The sequence below is a fragment of the Nycticebus coucang genome, chromosome 3 (assembly GCF_027406575.1).
Source record: "Nycticebus coucang isolate mNycCou1 chromosome 3, mNycCou1.pri, whole genome shotgun sequence".
Taxonomy (NCBI): Eukaryota; Metazoa; Chordata; class Mammalia; order Primates; family Lorisidae; genus Nycticebus; species Nycticebus coucang.
Window position 1 is genome coordinate 125,612,777 of NC_069782.1, and position 25,525 is coordinate 125,638,301.

Here is a 25,525-nt window from a genome sequence, read left to right on the forward strand (position 1 = left end):
TGGGGGCTGAGCCAGGGCAGCCAAGAAGTAGAAATCAGGAACTAGAGCCAATCAGGAAATCAGAGAAAGAACAAAGCAAAGAAAGGAAGCGAAGAGCCCACACCCTCTCTCGGGTAACTGGAGGAGCCCAACACAGGAACCCAGAGCCTATTAAACAGAAACCTTCTATGTAGAAGCTGCCAGAACATGGAAAGATTCGATCCATGAGCAGTCACAGGTCAGGCTCGCCTGCAACCTGGAATGCTGGCACTGTGAGCAGGGACAGACTGCTCACTTCGCACGGGCCCCTACTGGCTGGCTGGGTGGTCATTTACTCAACAGCTGTAAGCTCCAGGAAGGCCGGATGGTGTATTCCACCAGACCCTGCAGAGTGCTGCCTGTAACACTGCCTGCATCAGGAGTGTCTACATCACCTGCTTTCAAACGGGCTTTCAGGTCATTTCAAGAGAAGACATATTCATAACACATATTTTAATATAGAAATAGAAAGTGTCTAAATGTAGGCAGAAATTCAAATAAATATACCCCAAAATAAAGTTAAATGGTTTAGAGACTGAACACTGAATTTAAATCTGAGCTCTAAAAGCAAAAAGGGGTTTCTCTCGACATGATAAAAAAAGCTTCAGAAGAAGCACACAACAGGCCTTACAAAACTCTCAGGAGGATTTTATCACATGGCCTTTGCACAGACGAACAAGTGACCAATGAAGATTTATGGATGTCTCAAAGAGCAGCAGGAGCTCAGGAAATCGATGGAAGAAGAGACCAAAGGAAAGAAGAGATGGGCCCAAGCCCTCTCTCAGGGAGCTGGGGAAGAGAGGTGGAAAGAGCCACCAGGCGCTCTGTCACACGCCCTGGCCTTTTGGGGACACAAGTCAGCTCTGTTCAAGGACAGCCATGGCCTTCACTTTAGGAGATAAGGTCAGTAATAGAGGTTCAGGTAACCAGTACTTTCTTGGGTGATAGATAGCATTTGTCAGTAGAAGGCAATGACCCCTTTGTTTCAGAGACATTAATGCCTATTAATGGTCCATGCCATTGATTTGCTGGGGCAAGAAGAGGCTGTTCTGATGCCAACACATGTGCAGGGCTCTAATCTCTCTCTTGCAAAACACTGAGTGTGTCCTCTGTCTGCCTTTTCAGTGCTTCCCAATGCCATCCAGTGCCCAGGACACAGCATGCTGTATAACTAGCTGGTGCCAGAAACTGCAAGTTCAATAAAAAGAAGAAAAAAGGCTCCAGAAGAATCTTCCAGGCTACCAGGTAATAGCTGAAGCTCTAGGACCCTCCTCTCTTGATGAAGAAGGGAGAGGTGACCTTGCCCAGTACCATGGGACTTGAAGACCTGAGGTGGCACCCTTTACCCATCAGTCTAACAAGCAAATCATATGCCTAGAATTGGCATGGGGTGAGAGGGAGGCCGGTTGGGTGTGAAAGATGAACAGGGAGCCGTGGGGACTGCGGCAGACCACAGAGCACAGAGCCCAGCCCATTGTTATGCAACTCTGTTGATTGTTGCCATGTGGGATTGCTGGACCAGTGTGGCCAAATCTTCCAACTTTTCAAGAGAAGCCAGAGTTCTGGGTTTTTATGAGAAATCTGATTTTTGAATGTGGCCAGTAAATTTAAAAAATGTAAGCGCTACAAAACAAACAAAACACATCTGCAGACCAGATTTGGCGGGTGGGCTGACCACTCAGAACCTCCAGGCTCGAGGGTGAATGGGAAAGTCATGCCTGTAGGTTATGCCAAGGTCAGAGAAGGCAGAGATTCCTTGGGCAATAGAAGCCAAGGTCTAGGGATGAAGGAGGTGATGGAGACCCTGGGAAGCAGAAAGCAAGGGGCGGCAGGGGCTGGAGGTGGGCAGAATAAAATCCACAGGCTCAGCACCAATGCCAGCTGGGGGTTCCTCCTCAGTATTTGTGGGCAAACTCGTCTCCTTAAAGGGGATCGAAGAAAGATAAGAGCACAGGATGGGATTCCACTGGCAACACCATCCATCGCCATCATCATCTTTTCTCTCTGGATCTCCCATAGAAACCACAGAAATAATGACCCGCAGCCTTCAGTATAAACAGCCCCAGAAGAAATGCGACTTTGTCCAGGTCAGCCTGCCTATCACCACAGGCTACTAGGATGAGGGCCTCATCCTGAACTCAACCCAGCAGGACAACCTAAGGTGCTTAGGCTGTGTTCCCAGCCCTCAGGGGCTAGCTCACTTGTCATGAGGAATTCAGTTCCCGTCCCTCAGGCAGCTCTGCTGTGGGAGGCGGTCTGGACTTTCTTCACCTTTTCTCTCTAGCTCATTGTTGTTTCTGTTGTCTTCTAAGAAGGGAAAAAGGGGGGGGGGCACAGCTACATTTCTGCCAACACCCCTGGGAGCCCAGTAGAGGATCTCTGGAAGGTACCAGATTCAATGCGATTCAAGCAGACTGTTCTGTAGTACCACCAGGCATCTCATGAAAACCCACCAAAGACATCAAAGATGCATGCAGCAGACACCAAGTATCTGGTCCCCCTTACCCCAGGGAACTTGGCAAAAGAACCAAAAAAGACTCATTCTCAGCCCTCAGGAATTGTAGAGTTCAGTCCCCCATTTTGTACATAAATCAAGGTCCCCCCTCAAGGTGAATGCCATCCCCAAGGTCTGCTATGCAGTAGGTAACTCTATGGATAATGACACTGGTTTTGTTCAAAACCAGTTTAGGTCATTATCATGCCCAGTAATAAAAGTGCTTGAATAGTAAATGCATTTCTAACAAAGTCCAGTTTCCATATGTGAGAAAAATTATCCATCTGAAAAAAGGCTAAGAAATACAGAAGCAAAGGTACATAGCCTTATGAAAACTAAGAATGTGAAATTCAAAAATTTTAGGGACTGATTACTGATTGGATAAAAAGATCCTTTCCTTTGTCAAAAGAGATTCACACCAGTGTTCTTGTAAGTCAAAGTGAGAAACATGTTTTTTTTTTTTTTTATTATTGTTAAATCATAGCTGTGTACGTTAGTGCAATCAAGGGGTACAATGTGCTGGTTTCATATACAATCTGAAATATTCTCATCAAAATGTTCAATGTAGCCTTCATGGCATTTTCTTAGTTATTGTATGTAGACATTTGTATTCTGCCTTTACTAAGTTTCGCCTATACCCATTCTAAGATGCACCTTAGGCGTGGCCCCGCCCATTACTCTCCCTCCACCCTGACCTCCCCCCTCCCTTCCCCTTCCTTGGCCTTTTCCTCATAGTCTTGTGCTATAGTTGGGTTATCGCCTTCATGTAAAAGCTATAATTTAGCTTCATAGTAGGGCTGAGTACATTGGATACTTTTTCTTCCATTCCTGAGATACTTTGCTAAGAAGAATATGTTCCAGCTCCTTCCATGTAAACATGAAAGAGGTAAAGTTTCCATCTTTCTTTAAGGCTGCATAATATTCCATGGTATACATGTACCACAATTAGCTAGTCTATTCATGGGTCAATGGGCACTTGGGTTTCTTCCATGACTTAGCAATTATGAATTGGGTTGCAATAAACATTCCAGTACAGATGTCTTTGTTATATTGTGATTGTTGGTCTTCTGGGTATAAACCTAGTAAAGAAATTATAGGATCGAATGGCAGGTCTATTTTTAGGTCTCTAAGTATTCTGCAAACGTCCTTCCAGAAGGAACGTATTAGTGTGCATTCCCACCACCAGTATAGGAGTGTGCCCTTTTCTCCACATCCACGCCAACATCTCTGGTTTTGGGATTTTGTTATGTGGGCTACTCTTACTGGGGTTAGGTGATATCTCAAAGTAGTTTTGATTTGCATTTCTCTGATGATTAAGGATGATGAGCTTTTTTTCATGTGTTTGTAGATTGTGCGTCTGTCTTCTTCAGAGAAGTTTCTCTTCAAGTCCCTTGCCCACCCTGAGATGGGGTCACGTGTTCTTTTCTTGCTAATACGTTTGAGTTCTCTGTGGATTCTGGTTATTAGACCTTTATTGGAGGTATAACCTGCAAATATTTTCTCCCATTCTGAGGGTTGTCTGCTTGCTTTACTTACTATGTCCTTGGCTGTGCAGAAGCTTTTTAGTTTGATCAGGTCCCAGTAGTGTATTTTTTTTTTTTTGTAGAGACAGAGTCTCACTTTATGGCCCTCGGTAGAGTGCCATGGCCTCACACAGCTCACAGTAACCTCCAACTCCTGGGCTTAAGCGATTCTCTTGCCTCAGCCTCCCGAGTAGCTGGGACTACAGGTGCCCGCCACAATGCCCGGCTATTTTTTGGTTGCAGTTTGGCCAGGGCCGGGCTTGAACCCACCACCCTCGGTATATGGGGCCGGCGCCTTACCAACTGAGCCATAGGCACCTCCCCCAGTAGTGTATTTTTGATACTGCTTCAATTGCCTGGGGAGTCCTCCTCATAAAATATTCACCCACGCCGATTCCTTCAAGAGTTTTCCCTGCACTTCCTTCAAGTATTTTTATAGTTTCATGTCTTAAGTTTAAATCTTTTATCCAGTGAGAGTCTATCTTAGTTAATGGTGAAAGGTGTGGGTCCAGTTTCAATCTTCTACAGGTCACCAGCCAGTTCACCCAGCACCATTTGTTAAATAGGGAATCTTTTCCCCCCGAATGTTTTTAATTGGCTTGTCAAAGAGCAAATAACGGTAAGTAGCTGGATTCACCTCTTGATTCTCTATTCTGTTCCAGACATCTACTTCTCTGCTTTTGTGCAAGTACCATGCTGTTTTGATCACTATCGATTTATAGTACAGTCTCAGGTCTGGTAGCATGATTCCTCCTGCTTTGTTTTTATGGCTGAGTAATGTTTTGGCTATTTGAGGTTTTTTCTGATTCCATATAAAACGAAGTATTATTTTTTCAAGATCTTTAAAATATGACAATGGAGCTTTACTAGGAATTGCATTAAAATTATATATTGCTTTGGGTAGTATGGACATTTTAACAAAGTTGATTCTTCCCAGCCATGAGCATGGTATGTTTTTCCATTTGTTAACATCTTCAGCTATTTCTTTTCTTAAAGTTTCATAGTTCTCTTTGTAGAGATCTTTCACGTCCTTTGTTAGGTATACTCCCAAATATTTCATCTTCTTTGGCACTACTGTGAAAGGAATAGAGTCCTTGACTGTTTTTTCAGCTTGGTTATTGTTGGTATATATAAAGGCTACAGATTTATGGGTGTTGATTTTGTGGCCTGAGACATTGCTGTATTCCTTGATCACTTCTAAAAGTTTTGTAGTAGAATCCCTAGTGTTTTCCAGATATATGATCATATCATCTGCGAAGAGTGGAAGTTTGATCTCTTCTGACCCTATGTGGATACCCTTGATCACCTTTTCTTCCCTAATTGCAATGGCTAAAACTTCCATTACAATGTTAAAGAGCAATGGAGACAATGGGCGACCTTGCCTGGTTCCTGATCTAAGTGGAAATGATTCCAATTTAACTCCATTCAATACAATATTGGCTGTGGGGTTTGCTGTAGATGGCCTCTATTAGTTTAAGAGATGTCCCTTCTATACCAATTTTCTTAAGTGTTCTGATCATGAAGGGATGCTGGATATTATCGAAAGCTTTTTCTGCATTGATTGAAAGAATCATATGGTCCTTATTTTTTAGTTTGTTTATGTGCTGAATTATATTTATAGATTTATGTATATTGAACCAGCCTTGAGACCCTAGGATAAATCCCACTTGGTCATGGTGTATAATTTTTTTGATGTGTTGTTGGATTCTGTTTGTTAGGATCTTATTGAGTATTTTAGCATCAATATTTATTAGTGATATTGGTCTATAATTTTCTTTTCTTGTTGGGTCTTTCCCTGGTTTGGGGATCAAGGTAATGTTTGCTTCGTAGAATGTATTGGGTAATATTCCTTCTTTTTCTATATTTTGGAAGAGGTTTAGTAATATAGGAACTAGTTCTTCTTTAAAGGTTTGGTAGAATTCTGATGTAAAGCCATGTGGTCCTAGGCTTTTCTTTTTAGGGAGATTTTGTATAGTTGATGCTATTTTAGAACTTGATATAGGCCTGTTCAACGTTTCATTCTGGCTAAGTCTTGGTAGGTGGTGTAATTCCAGGTATTGGTCGATTTCTTTCAGATTTTCATATTTCTGAGAGTAGAGTTTCTTGTAGTATTCGTTAAGGATTTTTTTGAATTTCTGAGGGGTCTGTTGTTATTTCATCATTACCATTTCTGATTGATGAAACGAGAGATTTTACTCTTTTTTTACCTGGTTAGGTGGGCCAAAGGTTTATCTATTTTATTGATCTTTTCAAAAACCAACTTTTGGATGTATTGATCTGTTGTATAATTCTTTTGTTTTCAATTTCATTTAATTCTGCTCTGATTTTGGTTATGTCTTTTCTTCCACTGGCTTTGGGGTTGGAGTGTTCTTCCTTCTCCAGTTGCTTGAGATGTCCCATTAAGTTATTAACTTGCTCTCTTTCCGTTTTCTTGAGGAAGGCTTGCAGTGCTATAAATTTCCCTCTTAGGACTGCCTTTGCAGTATCCCAGAGTGATTTGTGTCTTTGTTGTTTTGTTCCAAAAATTTGGTGATTTCCTTCTTAATCTCATCTATAACCCATCTATCCTTCAGCATAAGGTTGTTTAGCTTCCATGTTTTTGTATGGGTTTGCAGGTTCCTGTTGTTATTGAGTTCAACTTTTATTCCATGATGGTCTGAGACGATGCAAGGAATAATTTCTACTTTTTTAAATTTGCTGAGGTTAGATTTGTGGCCTAGGATGTGGTCGATTTTGGAGTATGTTCTGTGGGCTGATGAGAAGAATGTGTATTCAGTTTTGTTGGGATGAAATGTTCTGTAGATGTCTGGTAAGTCCAGATGTTGAATGGTTAAGTTTAAATCTAAAATTTCTTTGCTTAGCTTCTTTTTGGAGGATCTATCCAGCACTGCTAAAGGGGTATTAAAATCTCTAACTACTATGGAACTGGAGGAAATCAAGTTGCTGAGAAACATGTTTTATATCTAGGCCACTGATACTGGACAAATTATTGAAGGTTTACATAAATAAAAAGCCTATTAGCAGGGTTTACTTCGTTTCATTCTGCTTTAGGCATCAACTACTATTTAAATTAAGGACAGGACATTTATTAAATTCCATTCAATAAATATAAATAAGAACATACACAGTTAAAAGAGAGCAAAGGTAGGGGGTGGTGGGTAGAGGGAGGGGGATCGGTGGGATCACACCTGTGGTGCATATTACAGGGGTATTTGCAAAACTTGGTAAATGAATGTAAATGTTTTGGCACAGTAACTGAGATAACGCCGGAAAGGCTATGTTAACCACTGTGATAAAAATCTGTCAAATGGTTTATGAAGCGAGTGTATGATGCCCCATGATCATATCAATGTATACAGTTATAAAAAAAAAAAAAAAAAAGAATTGGATTAAGAAAAGCCAAAAGAATCATGCTTGAGAAGATGAGGCATAATCTTACCGCTGGTCAAAGCTCAAAGGCAAAGATGGTCTGCTCATCCGGTATAAGCAGTCCCCATCTCTCAAGAGGCTGTGTTCCCAAATTCCAAGTATTAAGATGGCTGATCTGGACTTACAAACTGTCTTCCCATGCAAATAGCATTATAAATGGCAAAGTGGGAGTGGGATTACCCTGGCCCTGAAAGCCAGATGAACCCAGAAGGAATCTGGGCCACCCCAAGGTCAGTTCACTCACCCTCAACTCCCCAAATCGGAGGCTGTTGTATCCTTCACTCTGCTCTGAGGACAGACACGGACCTACCACCTGCTCCCATTACACCTTCGTTCCCCTGTTCTCCCACCCCAAGGCTCATCAGCCTTCTGCTTTCTTTACTTCATAACTCCCTCCCTTACACACCCCTTCTACTCTCAGGACTTCTGCAGCACCCTGCCAAGCAGGTACCACAGGCATTCAGTGCAATGGGGAACCCTTCTTGTGAGCGATCATTTTGTGGACTCAGGAGCGGGGCTGTGTGGGAGAGGTGCCGAGAATAGGGGACAAAACTCAAGAGGCACTCTGTGGCCCCTGAGAGGAGGCCAATTCTCCAATTCTGAAACCAGTCCCCAAGAGGCCGGCTCCACTCAGCTCTACCCTTAGATGGCCATGAGAATACATTCCTAAAAGAAGCTTGAGCTGTCTTGAGTGGGATTCTGTATGTCACAACTAAAAGAGATTTGCCTGGCACGTCAGGTCCTTAATTCCTGTTTGCTCCAGTTTCTCCAGCTAGTCTCCCCACATTAATTCAGGCTCCCATGTTTGGGGTGCCTGAGCATGACAGCTCCCTGAATGGATACTCGAGAGTAGTCACCACCCACGCCCAGCTCTGCACCCCACTGTGGCTCCAGGGGGACTCCCAGCCCAGCTTCTCCAAATCCTGACAAATGTGGTCATAATAAAAATCAACTTAAAGGTGAATTTACTTTTCCCAACACTTCAAGTCTTCAGTGAACTCTGGCTGCAATCCAAGTTGTAAGTCAGCCCCTGAACGAAACCCCAGAGGATAAGATGATAGAATCCTTATGCTGCATTCTTTTTGCCTTCCCAAAGAGCAGATGTGCACTTTATCAGATGCCTCTTTATCATCTCAAATCATCTTACTAAATTAAAAACTTTACGGCTGGAATAACTGCCAGGCCCTGCTGTTCCTGCCCTGATGTCCTCTTCCGCTCCCACCAGCACCTGCTGTCCATGCTAAGCCGGGTTGTGGCTCTGTCAGAGGCTTTTCAGGAGTTCGCCACACCTCGGTCTCGCCTCGGCTCTGGCTCTGACCTGAGCCCTGATCTTGTTTGGCAGATTTCTGCTTTGTTTCTCACTCCTGCCCCATCCTGTTCTCTTGTAACCTCCACTTCCCACAACAGCCAGGGATTCTTGCCTTATTCTTTTGAGCCCCCAGCATGGAACTAGTCTAAAGGCCTCTCTGGTGCTATTTGCCTGGCCCTCTGGCCTGCACACTCTGGGCTCCCTGTGCCCTTCTCTGCCTCAGGTTGGGCCCTATGCCCTGGGGGACCCCCAGCACAAACCTCTGCCTGGTCGACAGCTGTCACCTGCGGCCTTCCCTCCAGGTGTGGGTTCTGCCTGCTTGGGAGGTCAATGGTGCCCAGCACCAGCCAGCACTCTCAATCCTGGGTCCCTCCCTCCAGCCTGTCCCATCCCTCCTATGCTCCCAGAGTATGACAATCATCATTTCTGTCATTAAAATACAATCTCCTTAGTGGTGGGAGAAGAAGTGGTCACTGCTATATCCATGGTGACCAGCAGAGGAGTGGTTACCAATTAGCATTTGTTACATGAAGGAAAGACAGAGGGAGAGAGGCAGCAGAGCTGTGGGCAGACCCTGGCAGAGGTGGGGGGTGGCGGGGAGGAGTGTGGCAGACCAGTAGTCTAGTGCATAAAGATCAACTTCTAAATAACCTTTTTAAAAATTTGATGCGTTATTTTTTTTCTTTTTGAGACAGAGTCTCACTCTGTTGCCCTGGATAGAGTACCCTGGTATGATTATAGCTCACAGCAACTTCAAATTCTTGGGTTCAAGCCATCCTCTTGCCTCAGCCTCCTGAGTAGCTGGGACTACAGGTGCCTGCCACAACGCCCAGCTAATTTTTCTGTTTTCAGTAGAAGCAGGGTCTTGCTTTTGCTCAAACTCCTGAGCTCAAGTGATCCTCCCACCTCAGCCTCCCAGATTATAGGCATGAGCCACCTCGCCCAGCTAAAGATCAAGTTCTGAAATGTGGGGCCTGAGAAGTTTCCTGGGCAGGGCAGGGCAGGGTGACATTTAAGGCCAGCTGACCTGCTGGGTCTGGGAAGACAAAGGCTGAAAGGAATCCCAAGGGAGTGAGCAGGACCCTGGCAGGCTCTCTCTGGTTTGGAAAAGACCTAAGGACCACATTTTCCATCTGGGAATCTGTACAAAGGGGCCTATACAGAGAAGCTACTGACGACTGCCCTTTCCTGACACCCCTACAAGGTGATGTGGGCTGCCCAGCACCCCTGAGCATGAGAACTACTTTTTTTTTTCCCACTTTGGAAGTTTTATTTATTTGCTATAAACAATCTGGGCAAATATCTTTGTTATAAAGTGATTTTTGGTCTTTTGGATATACACCTAGAAGAGGATTACAGGATCATATGACAGGTCTACATTTAGATCCCTGAGTGTTCTCCAAACTTCCTTCCAAAAGGAACATACAAGCTTGCATTCCCACCAGCAGTGCAGAAGTGTTCCCTTTTCTTCATATCCATGCCAACATCTGTAGTTTTGGGATTTTGTGATGTGGGCTACTCTTACTGGAGTTAGATGGTATCTTTGTGATGTGGGCTAACTCCTACTGGAGTTAGATGGTATCTCAAAGTGGTTTTGGTTTGCATTTCTCTGATGATTAAAGATGATGAGCATTTTTTCATGTGTCTGTAGGCCATGCACCTGTCTCCTTCAGAGAAGCTTCTGTTCATGTCTCTTGCCCACAATGAAATGGAATCACTTGTTTTTTTCTTATTAATAAGTTTGAGTTCTCTGTGGATTCTGGTTATTAGACCTTTGTCGGAAATATAACCTGTAAAAATCCTCTCCCATTCTGAGGGCTTTTTTTTATTTGCTTTACTTAGTGTGTTCTTGGAAGTGTAGAAGCTTTTTAATTTGATCAGATCCCAGTAATGTATTTTTGATGTTGCTTCAATTGCCCAGGATTATTCTCCCAGGCCAATTTTTTCAAGTGTTCCCCTGCACTTTCTCCAAGAATTTTTACAGTTTTGTGTTTTAAGTTTAAGTCCTTTAGCCATTGAGAGTCAATTTTTGTTAGAGGAGAAAGGTGTGGGTCCAGTTTCAGTCTTCTACAGGTTGCCAGTCAATTCACCCAGCACCATTTGTTATATAGGGAATCTTTCCCCCAATTTATATTTTTGATGGGCTTATCAAAGATCAAAAGACGAGAAGTGTCTGGGTTCACCTCTTGGTCTTCAATTCTGTTCCATATAGCTACGTCTCTATTTTTGTGCCAGTACCATGCTGTTTTGATCACTATCGATTTATAGAGTATAGTCTGAAGTCTGGACACGTGATTCCTCCCAATTTGTTTTTATTTCTGAGTAACGTCTTGGCTATTTGAGGTTTTTTCTGTTTCCATATAAAACGAAGTTCTAATTTTTCCAGATCTTTAAAGTATGATAGAGGTACTTTAATAAGGATCACATTAAATCTGGAGATTGCGTTAGGTAGTATAGATATTTTAACAATGTTGATTCTTTCCAGCCATGAGCATGGTATATTTTTCCATTTGTTAACGTCTTCAGCTATTTCTTCTGGTGCCACCCCAGTTGGGGGTCTGAGGCATCACATTTCACAACAAATTGCTGTATTTCTGAAAGCCTCTTGGGGAAGCAGGGAGCAGGTCTGGCTACCAAACAGCCCTGGGCCTCCCCATCCCATTCACAGGTGAGTGTTTGGCTCTGTCTGTGTATCCAGCCTGATCCTAGAAGGAAAGGAGGACCAAGAGCAAACAAGTCACCACTGCCAATGGTCTGGTTGATGAGGACAGGCAGACACCAAATGGCAACTGAGAATAAGGGCAGGCAGGATGGGGTGCAGCTCCCACAAGCCATGGTACTCATCCTCATCCCCCACCAGCACAAGGGGGTTGGGGTAGTGCCAGCAGCTATTTCTGGAAGCAATAGAGTATAGAGGCTAAAAGACGGGCTTTTGCCACTCCACAGACGAGTCCTAATCTTGACTCTTCCAGTGACTAGCAGTGTACTCACTGGCAGCACACTCACCTCTCTGAAAACCCACTTTCACAGCTATAGGCACTAACAGTACCTACCACAGAGAGCTGCAGAGCGCAGACTGAGATCACGTAATCCATAGTTAACACAACCAATGGCAGTTATCATTCTTTTTCTTGTTACGCACAAGGAGCCAGCACCTAATCCATTTTCAAGTCTCTCTCTGGCCAACTCTGTGATGACCCCAGAGTCGGACTCAGAGCCTAGGAGACAATCTTTATGTTGGAGATTAATACAGAGATTCCCCTTGTGCTGGTTGGGATCCAAATCCAAGGGTCTGAGAAGAGCACATTGGTGCAGACCAGTTCTTGAGCCTCCCAAAGGGTCTGGCAAAGCACTGTCATGAAGAACTACAGGACACACAAGTGTTCAGGAAGCAGGGGGTCTAAGACCCAGGTGGGCCAGACGGAAGACAAGTTAAGATAACCAGCAAAGGAACACCTACTGCAGGTATTTTTGTTATTTTTCAGGTGTCATGGCATAATGCTCTCCCTACCACACTTACTTAATACTCGCTATGAGGCAGGTATTATTACGCCACCTTACAAATAACAAATGAGTTTCCCCCAGTCCCACAGCTAATCTGCACAGAGCCTGAGACATAAACTCAGCCTGCCTGACTCCTACACCCACATCTTTCCACACCGCAGCCCTCCGAGGGCCCGATGCCCACGCAAACATCCCCAATAGCAGGCAAGCACATGGAAAAGAGGCACTGGGGGTTAGAATTTCACAACTTGAGATCTACAGAACAGTTACACTGTCTTTTTCTTTTTTTTTTTTTTGAGACAGAGTCTCACTTTGTCATCCTTGGTACAGTGCTCTGGCGTCACAGCTCACAGCAACTTCAAACTCTTGGGCTCAAGCAATTTTCTTGCCTCAGCCTCCTGAGTAGCTGGGACTACAGGCGCCCATCACAGCACCTGGCTATTTTTAAAGATGGGGTCTTGTTCTTGCTCAGGCTGGTCTCGAACCCATGAGCTCAGGCAATCCACCCACCTCAACCTCCCAGAGTGTTAGGATTACAGGTGTGAACCACCACACCTAGCCTAAACATTTTAACATTACAAGCAAAATTGTTGGATTGTGTGTGTGTGTGTGTGTACCTGTGAGAAGGGCTGGTAATGTCCACTGGATTCTAAAAGAGGTCTGTGAACCTCAATACACTTGGGAAAAAAGTCACCAGGACCCCTCCACTCCCAGCTCTTGAAGAGACAGTGGCAGGATACGACCAGTCCCCTGTCCCCCTCCAGTTTTCCAGAAGGGTGGACCCCATGGCACCGGCACCCGGATGTTTCCAAGATGGCACTTGCAGTGCAGGATGTGAGAGAAGGTGGACTGGAATCCCGTGAGGGGACCAGCCAGAGTTCCACCTGGCATCCACTCCTTACATAGGACATTGCCCCCTGCCAGACCATCACAGGGAGCAGCACTGGCCCGTTCGTGCCTGGTAGCATTCCCACCACACAAAGAAAAGAAGCGAAATGATGACGCCACTTCTAGAAAGTGTGGGGAATGTCTCCATAGGGGTAGAGGCTGAAATAAATCACAACCCATCCACAAATTCACTCACGAGTCCCAAAGCTACGAATATTCTGGGAACAGAGACATGTTGGGACTCTTTTTAGACCCTCTGCTCTGGGACGGCAGGAATCCCAACTCCAATAGAATTCTGCGATTCGGGGCATTTGAGTCTCATGGGTATGCATTAGCCTTCTATACCTAAATTTAGTCTACCATGCCTAATAGCCTTTGGTTCCCCACTTTTCTCTAACCTGAAAGACCAGAGCTTAAATCCAGATCTCGCTTGAAAGAAATGAGAACGTGGTTTTATCATTCCCCTCCTCCCTCCCCCCATCAGAGGGAACACTGAGACCAGGAGAAGGCAACGTGTGTCACTCAAAGTCATGGACAGAGTGGGAAGAGGTACTGTAGGAGCCAAAGGGTCTGCGGGCAAAGAGACCCCATGATTCAGAGGTAAGGACAAGAGGAGATACAAGCTATCCAAAGTAACATCTTGGACTGTCTCCTGCTAATTTGCTATTTTGAATCCGGATGCCCAAAGCACTGGGGTTATGCAGATGTCCCACACAGATGGCAGGAGTTTAGGAAGCAGGGATTTAGAGCAAGGTTGGTTTCTTAAATAGAGATGGACATGGCCCAAAGGCTCAGAATAGATGAGGCGGGAAACGTCAGCTTCCCTCAGAGCCAATAAGTAATTAAAACCGATTCCCCTCTCAGAGTCCTCATTATAAAGATCAAGAAATCAGATCCAAAAAAAAAAAAGAAAGAAAGAAAGAAAGAAATCAGATCCATTATCCGGACTGAGACAAGTGCAAGGTACATTTGCAGAGAGGGTACATTTGCAGAGCCAACCCTGACTTCCTGGGCTCTTCAGAGAAGAAACAGACAAACAGAAAGGGCAAGCTCCACCACTCAGGCTTCTGCACACTGTGTGCTTGGCGGAGAGTCGTCTCTGCACTCAGGAACCGGGTGGTCAGGTTCCGCCACTGCCACACTGAGAGGATCCCAGAGGGGTCGGAAAGTGTGTGTGTGCCTGCGTGTGTGTCTGTGTGTGTCTCCTGCTAAGCACTTCCTTCACTACACGGCTAATCCGATTAGCAGCTTTAGGAAACTCTGCAATGTTCATTCAAGGGCCCCATTCATAGCTCAGCCTGGCCCATGCCTACCCAGAACTCCCATTCTTCCCACTGCAAATAAAATGCGCACAGAAGAACTTTCTCTCCCTGAAGAACATGCTCTCACCTCCCTGCCCACACACATCTGAGATGCGGCTGCCACGTCCTCTGGCAGCTCCAGCGGTAGAGGAATGGATCTGTCAGAAAATGAGGGAAAAAATAGAGCCCTCTCAATGCCAAGCACAAAATGAGGCCAATTCTAACGGTGCCGTCCACCCAGGCAGGCTCCTCCAGCTGGCAGCTGTGCTAATGAGTGAAGAGGTGTCATGAACGCACACCAGAGGCAGAGTCTCGGATGGGTCAGTGAACCTTTCTCAGGGCCTCCATTTCTTCATCTGTAGAATGGGCCCTTTGAATAGAGGGGGCAGCTGGAACAGAAGGCCAGGAGGAAGGAAGCTCAGGGCATGGACAGACACAGCGTCTTTGCATTTGGCTGGAGGACCAGAGAAGGGAGGGATCCTGGTCACTTGGGTTGTATACAGAGCACAAGGGGTCTTATAGGTCCAACCGAGGAATGTCTCTATGAGAAGTGGGGGCCACTAAAGGGTTCCAAGGAGCACAGTTATATTAGTTTGCTAGGACTGCCATACAAATTTCCACAAGCTGAGCGGTTGACAACAGAAATCTATTCTCTCACAGTCTTGGAGGCTCGCAGTCTGAAATACAGGTGTGGGCAGGGTTGTGCTCCCTTCAGAGGCTCTAGGGAAGGGTCCTCCCTTGTCTCTTCCTAGCTGTGGCAGCTCCCAACAGTCCTCAGCATTCTCCACTACTAGCTGCACCACCCCACCTCCCCACCTCTGTCTTCACAGGGCTTTCCTCTCTCTGTCCCTGTGTCCTCTCTCTTACAAGGTCACCTGTCATTGAATTTAGGGCCCTAAATCTAGGATGATCTCATCTCAAGGTTCTTAGCTAATTAGATCTGCAAAGACCCTATCTCCAAATAAGGTTACATTCTGAGGTTCCAAGTGGACGTGAATTTTGGGAGGACACTGTTCAACCTAGCACAGTGGTTGCCAAGATGTCACACAGAGAAGCTGGAAGCAGAGGCAGCGAGAAACTGTCATAAAATCAGCACAGCCTGAGGCCCAGGAGTGAACAGCAGTGGTGCTACCTGCTGGGAGGCCCAAGGCCTTCATTGGCTTTTATGGTGGCCAGTGCGGTCCCATGAGTGGGCTCTTAAGCCAACCCAAGCATAAGGGTTTGTTCACCTCTTGGCACAGAAAGACCCCAGCTTACTCCAGAGTGACTGCAGAGGAAATCTGTCTGCACTCTGCTGTTCTCTGCCCTTCCCAGCAGGCAATAGGTGGGCAGGTTGGCACAGTGGGGGACACAACAGCCTGGGAGTTGGGAAACCTGGGTTCTAGCCCTGATTCTGCCCCTGACTGAATTTGGGACACTGGGCACATTTGACATCTGAGGCCAATGAGGTCACATCTAGGGCAATTGACATCTATTTATTCTGCAGCCAGGGAAGCAGTTCCAAGTTGATGGGACAGAGGAAGGAGACCTCTGGGGTTGCCCTGCAGGTTTCTGGGCCCCACCCCCACATATCCCACTAGGGACTTTAGTCCTCTCCCCTTGAGCCCACTTTCCCACCCCCACCAAAAGAAAAAGGGGCACTTACCACAGCTTGGTAATGAGATTAACCTATACCTAAGAATACATCTTTTCACACATTTGGAAGTAAGAAGAGAGGGGAAAAGTGTGGTTCCTTTATAATTATTTTTTAAAAAATTAAAGCAAATGTTTAAAGATATATGCACAAAGTTATTTACAGCAGCACTGGGTGTGACAGGAAAAAAGTTACAGTAGAAATGGGAAACAACTTTCAAGTCCATCTGTTAAGGGCTTAGTTGGATAAATTATGGCAGAGTTGCAAATGGGACCACTACTGTCATTAAAATAACAAGAGAGGCCACACGTCCTGCACGACGAGATGTCCATGATGTAGCGTTAACTGGAAAACACGGGTTACATCAAAGCATGTTGAGTGAAATCCCTAATCCCTTGTATTTTTACACACACACATACACACCCATGCACACACATACACACCAAAATGCACACACCCATGAACACACATATATGCACACACGTGCACACACCCTGAGCACATTAAGACAGGAAGAATCCAGTAAACAGGTAAGGATGGGAATCTCTGGAGCTGGGATAACAGGGGATTTTCACTTTCTATTTCATACAATTACGAGCTGTTAGACTTTTTTTTTTAACAACAAGCAGTATTAGTTTAATCAGCTAAAGCAATAAAAAATATTCCCATTCTAAGAATAAAATAACTATTCGAGATAGATGCAAAGTACTATTGGCCCTCAGAGGAAAACAATCAGGATAAAAGTCACTTTGCCATAAAAAGACACCAGAAAAAAAAATCCAGCTTAGGAAGGAGGAGGTGCCAGGTATATGTTTCAAAGCCCCCAAATTCCCTCCATACATGGCAAATTCCCCCAACTCTCTACCTCAATTGTAAACCCGCCCTGATCAGTCTTTTCTCTGTGACTATTAATATTGAGAAGGAGGAGGAGGCAGAGTGGCATTTATTAAGCAGCTCTCTTTCTGCTGTCTTTGGGGCCCGTGGGATTCGTGATGGTGGATGGATATGAAATGACTACTCTTCAGGTGCAAAGGACAGGAGTAGGACCCACACTGTGAGACCAGGACCCCAAAGGCCTTACTAGATCCTGCATGGACATCACTCCTGCTTTCAAAACGGATCTGTAGCCACCCAGAGTGTAAACTGATATAGTCACTTTGGAAAACTCTTCTACAGCATCTCCTAAGGCTGAATGTTTGTATACTCTAGACCCCACAACTCCATTCCTGGAGTTCTGGTGGAAATAAGTGTGGGTGTTTATCAAAAGATATGTGCAAGAATGTCAGTAGCAGCTTTCCTTACCATAACCCTGAACCACAAACTACTACCCAAAGGTCTGCCAACTAAAGAATGAATAAACGAGGGTACCCATACACAAGACAGGGTGACCCAAAGGTCACCTCTAAAGTTACCATACATAGGGAAGATGGGAAATTGTACCTACATATACTTTTATGTACAAAATATTCATTAGAAAATTTTACAAAATATTTACAAAATATTCTGTACATGTTGGCCACATCTTGTAATTACAAAACATGAAGTCTGATGATGATGTTTGTGAACTTGCCACCACGTGCTTATATTGGCAGCACTGTACAAACAACTCGGTAAGGTTTCATAACCTTGGTATATCAGTGTCTCGCAGTTGTGTTTCTGTAGATGTGTGGTCATGTCTTGCTGAGTGGCGTGTGTGTTTTATGTGCTGTCATAAGCATATCAGAACTTGAATTAGAACAACAAATAAACATTGGTAAATTCTTGTTAAACTTGGCAAGAATGGAAGTGAAATCAGGGACATGTTAATCCAAGTTTGTAGGGATAATGTCACGAAGGAAATGGCAGTGTACAAATGGATTAAACATTTTTCTGAGGGGAGAGAAAGCATCACTGATGAAGAGAGGTCAAGGTGGCCAATAATGAGTAGAACTGATGGAAACACTGCAAAAATTTGTTGAATTATGTGTAAAAATCATTGACTGAGAAGAGCATAGCTGACCAAGTAAACATCAAAAAAGAAGCAGGAAAACTTTAACTGAAAATCTTGGTCAACAACTCCTGGCTCTTGCATTATGATAATGCACCAGCTCACTCAGCACTGTCTATGTGGGATTTTTTTTAGCCAGTAAACAAATAACTATATTGGAACTATATACCTATTCACCTAATCTGGTGCCCAGTGACTTTTTATCCAAAGATAAAGGAAATATTAAAAGGAAGACTTTTTTTTATGACATTCAGGACTTCAGGGGTAATATGACAACAGTTTTCATGGCCATTCCAGAAAAAGAGTTCAAAAATTGCTATGAAGGTGGACGAGGTGCTGGTGTAGGTGCATAGCTTCCTAAGGGGAGTGCTGCAAAGATGATCATAGTGACATTCAGCAATGAAATATATAGCACCTAGGATGAGTTTGCAAACTTAATTGTCAGATCTTGTATTTACAAAATATTCTCTACGTGCTGGCCACTTCTTTGTAAAATTTTGTAATGAATATTTTGCAAACAAAGGTACAATTAGCTACAATTTCCCATTTCCCTATGTATGGTGACTTCAGGGGCAGCTTTTGGGATTCCCTGTAGAATACCACACAGCAACAAAAGAGTGAACATGGCTTCACTCAGCAATGCTAGTGGACTGCACAGTCATGAGCCAAGTGGGAGAGACAGAAACAGAGCCAGTGTGAGTCCATTCATACGGGTGAGGGGAATCTGTAGTGCTAGAGGCTGAACGAGTGGCTACTTTGGGATGGCTATTGACTGGAGGGAGTGTGAAAGAGGTCTCTGGGGTCTGGAATGTTCCATATTTTGACTTGAGTGGTGGTTTTATGGGCATGTATACAGGTAAAATTCCATCATACTGTATGCTTGAGATACGTGAAGTTCATCATTTTTAAGTAACACCATATAAAAAAAAAAAAGAGTTTAAAAAATCTTTTAAGCACACAAAGGGTACAGCTGGTTCAATTTTTCTAGGCCTCCAGGTAAGAATTGAGGAGAAGAGTGTGATTAGATGGAGAAGTAGAATCATGAAGAAGTGCTTTTCTATTTGTTAGAGGTAGAAATATCAGTATGAATAATAATTTCAAACTCCATTGAAAATTTGAATAGACTTTTTAAACCATATATAAAAGGTCTCAAAAATCCTGACAAATAATAGTCATAAAACCAGACCCCACAAAGATGTCCTAAAATGCCAAGCTGTTCTTCTCTCTTCCCAGCCACTAGAAGTGGGGTCCCCTGACATCCTAACAACCTCAGCCCCTCTTCCACCAGCCCTGTGGGTGCTTTGGAGCCCAGTTCTTATAGCTGCTTCTGTTCCTTGTGAGCCGTGGGAGCTTCCTCCCACCCTGGGCACGTTCCCACCCACACCTCTCCAGGCTTCAGGGTACTCCTGGACACTCTCAGCTGCATCAACAGCCTGGGGAAAGGGGTGTCTGGTACACCCCCCTTTCCCACCAGTGATCACTGTGTTGAGGCTGTCTAAGCAACCTGCCAGGAACCCACGCAGTATCCTGAGGGTAGCTGGTAGGCTGCAGAGAGTGGAGAGAGAGGCTATCCCATCAAGGCACCCCAAGTTCAAGGTGAGTGAGTCACATTCCCATCCAGAGACCTTGGACAGACCTCTGTGGCCCAGTGGGTGAACTCACTAGCTCTACAGGCAGGCCCTTCACATCCACCCCAGCCAGCCTCTCCAAACTCGTCTCCCACCATAGCCCAGCCAAAAGGCTACCCACCAGGGACTCACAGCTTTCCTCTGCCCCTCAAATAGAGCCCCCCCATACTCCCTGCCTTTGCATAAGGCTCCTCCTCTACCCGAGATGTCCTGTCTCCCACCCAGTATTCCTCACCCTTCATGATCCCATGAAGCCAGGTGGCTTTTCTACTCTCTCTTCCACTGCTCTTGGTTCAGTGCACACTTTATGAGGAGCTACAGTTCATCTGTTTATGTTTCACTAGACCGGGAGCAGCTTAGTAAGGCGTGTCACTTCCTAACAGCGTATGTGCCAGGCAGCAGGCTAGCCTGATATGCTCAGAGTCGATCTCCCAAAACCCTGTGGAGGGACTATTGGTCTTAGTCCCATCTTACAGATAGAAAAACTGGAACCATGGAAATGTTAGACAGTTTGACAAAATCTAAACTCTGTACAGTGTGAAAAGTCACTTAGCAGTCAGGGGTCACATCATATTTCTCCTTCTCTTGCCAGCACTGCACTTGGCCTATGACAGGTGCTCTCTCTGACAGAAAGGGAGGGAGGGTAGAAAGAAGGGTTTCAGGGAGTAGGCAGATGTGCGCCTCCATCACCAATAACAAGCTATCATCAGCCACACGGAACATCAGCTCAGCTCCCCTAGGCTGCTTCAGGGGTGAGGAGAACTCTGGAGACCATTCCTACCACTTGCTATTTACCCCAAGGCTGGAGGCAAGAAGGGAGAGGGGAAAGGAAGTTATCAAAGTCTGAAGCCTGGTAGGTTGCCTGGTTCCAGGGGGTTTTCTGTACGATACCCTATGGGAAACTATCTCCCCCTGGGCTGGTCATTACCAGCACTATTATCAGCTGTGACCTAAATCAAGCCCATTCAGGAATTCTCTCTAGTCTGGGAAGTGCTGTACCTCAAGGCTGGAGTCCTGAGAACAAACACCGAGCTTCAGCCTGAATCACCCCCCACCTCCTAAGGAGGTAAGTGGATATTTTTTTAAGGATCAGCAAACTTGGAAGCTCCACTCCACTGACCCCAGAGGAGGGGGGGTGGCCCTTCTGGTTGTCCACAGGCAGGTGGGCTCTGGACAGACAGGTCCAACACCCCTGACTTGTGGTCCATACCTCCCCCTGCTGGAGTCTTGTGTCCCTCCCATGGGACAGGAGCAGGGGCCGCACAGTACTTACCTGTGCCGTGTCCTGCTTCCTCCACTGACTGCTTGGTCCAGTCTCTGTCTTTGTCAATGTTAAATAACTTCAAGTCATCTTCATCTAAGGCAATGTCTCCCCAAAAGACAGCTGGGAATTAAAAACACAGGTGGATCCATTTAAGCTGGAGATCAAGAATAATGGATTTGGGCTCAGCCCCAGTACACAGTGGTTATGGTGCTGACCAAATACACCAAGGCTAGTGGGTTAGAATCCTGCCTGGGCCAGCTAAACAATAATGACAACTGCAACAGAGAAAATAGCTGGGCGTTCTGGCAGGTGCCTGTAGTCCCAGCTACTTGGGAGGCTGAGGCAAGAGAATCGGTTGAGCCCAAGAGTTTGAGTTTGCTATGAGCTGTGATGCCACGGCACTCTACTGAGGGCAACATTGTGAGGCTCTGTGGGTACAGGCGAAACCTACTAAATGCAGAATACAAATGTCTACATACAATAACTAAGAAAATGCCATGAAGGCTATGTTGAACAGTCTAATGAGAATATTTCAGATTGTATATGAAGCTAGCACATTGTACCCCTTGATTGCACAAATGTACACCACTATGATTTAACAATAAAATAAATAAATAAAAACTGATGGTTAAATCTACTAAACATATAAAAACAGAAAAACAATCATGAGCTCAACCTCAGAACCCCTCTCTTAATTTCGGTTTCCCAAGACTCTGAGTGCTAAGAACGTGCGCACCTTCTGAGGGAGCCAAGATCATGGCTGACTTGATGTCAGAGCATTTTCATGATAACTTTGTCCCTGAATGAATTATCATTATGACTGCCACCATTTATAAACTGCATAAAGGTACTATGCTCTCGGTACTTTACATGCACATAGAATGCCTATTTTTTACAATAGCCCTGTAAGGTTGCTATATGATCTCCACTGGATGGACCTGCAAAATCAGAGAAGTGAACTCCCTTGCTTAACGCCACACAGCCACGTCTCCACGAGACCCAGATTCCAAGTACGGCTGTCTAGCTCTAAAATTTTATTTGCCAAGTTGCCTTCTTGAAAAACTCCACCCTATATACACACACAATAGAATATTATTCAGCTAAGGAGAAAAGGAATGAAGTCTTGATAGATGCTACAACATGAATTTCAGAACTATCACTCTAAGTGAACAAAGAAAGTCACAAAAGATCCATATGGTGTGATTCCCTCAACATGAAATATCCGAAGTAGGTACATCTATATAGACAGAGGTCAGACTGGTGGTTGCCAGGGGGTAGGGGGGAGGTAATGGAAGAAAATGCTTAATGGATATAGGGTGTTCCTTTGGGGTGAGGTGACAAAATGTTTTGGAACTAGATAGAGATGGCGGTTGTCTAACACTGTGAATGCACTAAAATGCCACTGAATTGTTACTTTAAATACTTTCAAATGGGGTGGCACCTGTGGCTCAGTGAGTAGCGTGCCGGCCCCATATACTGAGGGTGGCGGGTTCAAACCCAGCCCCGGCTGAACTGCAACCAAAAAATAGCCAGGCATTGTGGCGGCCGCCTGTAGTCCCAGCTGCTCGGGAGGCTGAGGCAGGAGAATTGCGGAAGCCCAAGAGCTAGAGGTTGCTGTGAGTCCTGTGACATCATGGCACTCTACGGAAGGCGGTAAAGTGAGACTCTGTCTCTACAAAAATAAAAAAATAAAAAAAAATACTTTCAAATGGTTAATTACATATTATGTAAATTTCACCCCCCAATAAAATTACCCCCCCCCAAAAAAGAATAATGGATTTGCTAATACCCTAGAGTTTAATGCTAGGTATTAAACTCTAGAAAAGATAGCCCACTCCATCAAATTTCTCCCTAAGAGACAGGGTACTAGAGAAAGAGGGAACCTCAGATAATAATTCTGTTCAGCATGAGGAGGACCCCCCCGGGCAATTGAAGCAGCATCAAAAATACACTACTGAGACCTGATCAAACTAAAAATCTTCTGCACAGCCAAGAACACAGTAAGTAAAGCAAGCAGACAGCCCTCAGAATGGGAGAATATATTTGCAGGTTATGTCTCCGACAAAGGTTTAATAACCAGAATCCACAGAGAACTCAAAACGTATTAGCAAGAAAAGAACAAGTGATCCTATCACTTGTGTCCAGGCTGGACAAGGGACTTGAAGAGAAACTTCTCTGAAGAAGATAGGTACACAGCCTACAGACATATGAAAAATGCTCATCATCCTTAATCATCAGAGAAATGCAAATCAAAACTACTTTGAGATATCATCTAACTCCGGTAAGATCAGCCCATATCACAAAATACCAAAACCAGAGATGTTGATGTGGATGTGGAGAAAAGGGCACACTTCTACACTGCTGGTGGGAATGCAAATTAATACGTTCCTTTTGGAAAGATGTTTGGAGAACACTTAGAGATCTAAAAATAGACCTGCCAGGTGGTGCCTGTGGCTCAGTTGGTAAGGCGCTGGGCCCCATATACCAAGGGTGGCAGGTTCAAACCCAGCCATGGCCAAACTGCAACAACAACAAAATAGCCAAGCGTTGTGGCGGGTGCCTGTAGTCCCAGCTACTCAGGAGGCTGAGGCAAGAGAATCACCTAAGCCCAGGAGTTGGAGGTTGCTGTGAGCTGTGTGAAGCCACGGCACTCTACCCAGGGTGATAAAGTGAGACTCTGTCTCTACAAAAACAATAAATAAATAAAATAAAAATAAAAATAGACCTGCCATTCAATCCTACAATTCCTCTACTAAAAATCACATTATAACAAAGATATCTGTACCAGAATGTTTATTGCAGCCCAATTCATAATTGCTAAGTCATGGAAAAAGCCCAAGTGCCCATTGATCCACGAATGGATTAATAAATTGTGGTATATGGACACCATGGAATATTATGCAGCCTTAGAAAAAGATGGAGACTTTACCTCTTTCATGTTTACATGGATGAAGCTGGAACATATTCTTCTTAGCAAAGTATCACAAGAATGGAAGAAAAAGTATCCAATGTACTCAGTCCTACTATGAAACTAATATTTATGGCTTTCACATGAAAGCTACAACCCAATTATAACCTAAGAATATGGAGAAAGGTGAAAGGGAGGGAGGGAGAGGATGGGTGGAGGGAGGATAATTGGTGGGACCACACCTACGGTGCATCTTACAAGGGTACAGGTGAAACTTACTAAATGTAGAATATAAATGTCGCAACACAATAACTAAGAAAATGCCAGGAAGGCTATATTAACTAGTGTGATGAAAATATATCAAATGGTATATAAAACCAGTGTATGGTGCCCCATGATCACATTACTGTACACAGCTATGATTTAATAATAAATAAATAATCAGCCCACAGACTGGAAAAAAAAATTCTGTTCATCAAAATCCTGGACTTGGAGTCCAACCACCAGGCAAATCCAAATCCTAAGTGTGTAAGGTATCTCAAAGGGTCACTCTGTCTTACCCTCGCTCTAAGCAGCTCTGGGCAAAACCTCCACAAAAAGACAGCTGTTTCTTTCTTCTTTAGGGATCCCAGGATATGAAAGAAAAAGCATAGGTGAGAAATTATACTGTTCTTTGTCTTAGTTGCTGCCTTGCCCTTGGAGAAGATGACATTTCTCTGCCCCATTGATGTCTGCATGGGCCACATAACCAATCCGTTCTGACTAACTCAGGTGAGAGGGTGCTGTAAGAGTGATTCAACACATCCTCTTTGTCCTGTCCCAGAAGACAAGCAAGGTTCCAGAATGGGGTAACTACTGCCCCAGGTTCTAGAGTAAAGATGATTAGGAGCACACTATGGTGCATCAGGATGGATACATAGCATGAATAAGGAAAAAACATCAGGATGGATACATAACATGAATAAGGGAAAAAAACCTGTTCTCTACACCTCTGAGATTCATGGGCATTTGTTATCCTCAGTAATGCAGACATCGCTACCAGAAGTGCATGCTGCCGTAACAAAAATCCATTGTCTTTGGGCCAGGTATCAAGGAAACTGCTACTGAAGGCTGGGAGGAGCTGCTCTATGTTATGCAGTGATGAAGTAGGTGGTGAAAGTGTCACCTGTGTAGACCTGGAAGGCATGTGATGAACTGAATGAGCTATGGCTTCAAGTGAAGGGACTGGAAATTAAAGTATTAATCACATGCGTTGGTGGCTACTAACCGTGGAACCAGTTTCTAAGAGAGAAATTGGCTCCCCAAAATGGACAATTTTAGTAGGAATGAAAATAGAAAGTCCAAAAATTCAGGTTCTTAGAGAGTTGGAAGAGCCAACCTATGCTCATAACTAAACGATAAAAGAAAACAGAGAAGAACTTAAGAGTCATAAAGGCTGATTAAGACTCAGCTTTGTGGTGTGGAGAAATGGGAAGCTTCCACTACTGCACAGCCTTTATGGAATACTGTTTGGAAGTTGCTTTAAAATGTTAAGCATACACTTATCGCAAGACTCAACAATTCCACTCTCGGGATCTTCTCAAGAGAAATGAAAGCTTAAGTCCACACAAAGACATGCTCAAAAGTTCATAGCTGCATT

At 44.5% G+C, this 25,525-nt stretch overlaps 1 protein-coding gene across 1 annotated transcript in view; it reads right to left on the bottom strand.

Moving 5' to 3' along the window:
* TLL2 (tolloid like 2) overlaps positions 1-25,525 on the bottom strand; it is a 148,010-nt gene that overhangs the window by 89,862 nt on the left and 32,623 nt on the right. Inside the window, exon 2 of the mRNA XM_053584534.1 lies at positions 20,988-21,098. Coding sequence (XP_053440509.1) covers positions 20,988-21,098 — 111 coding nt within the window. The remainder of the gene's footprint in view (positions 1-20,987; positions 21,099-25,525) is intronic.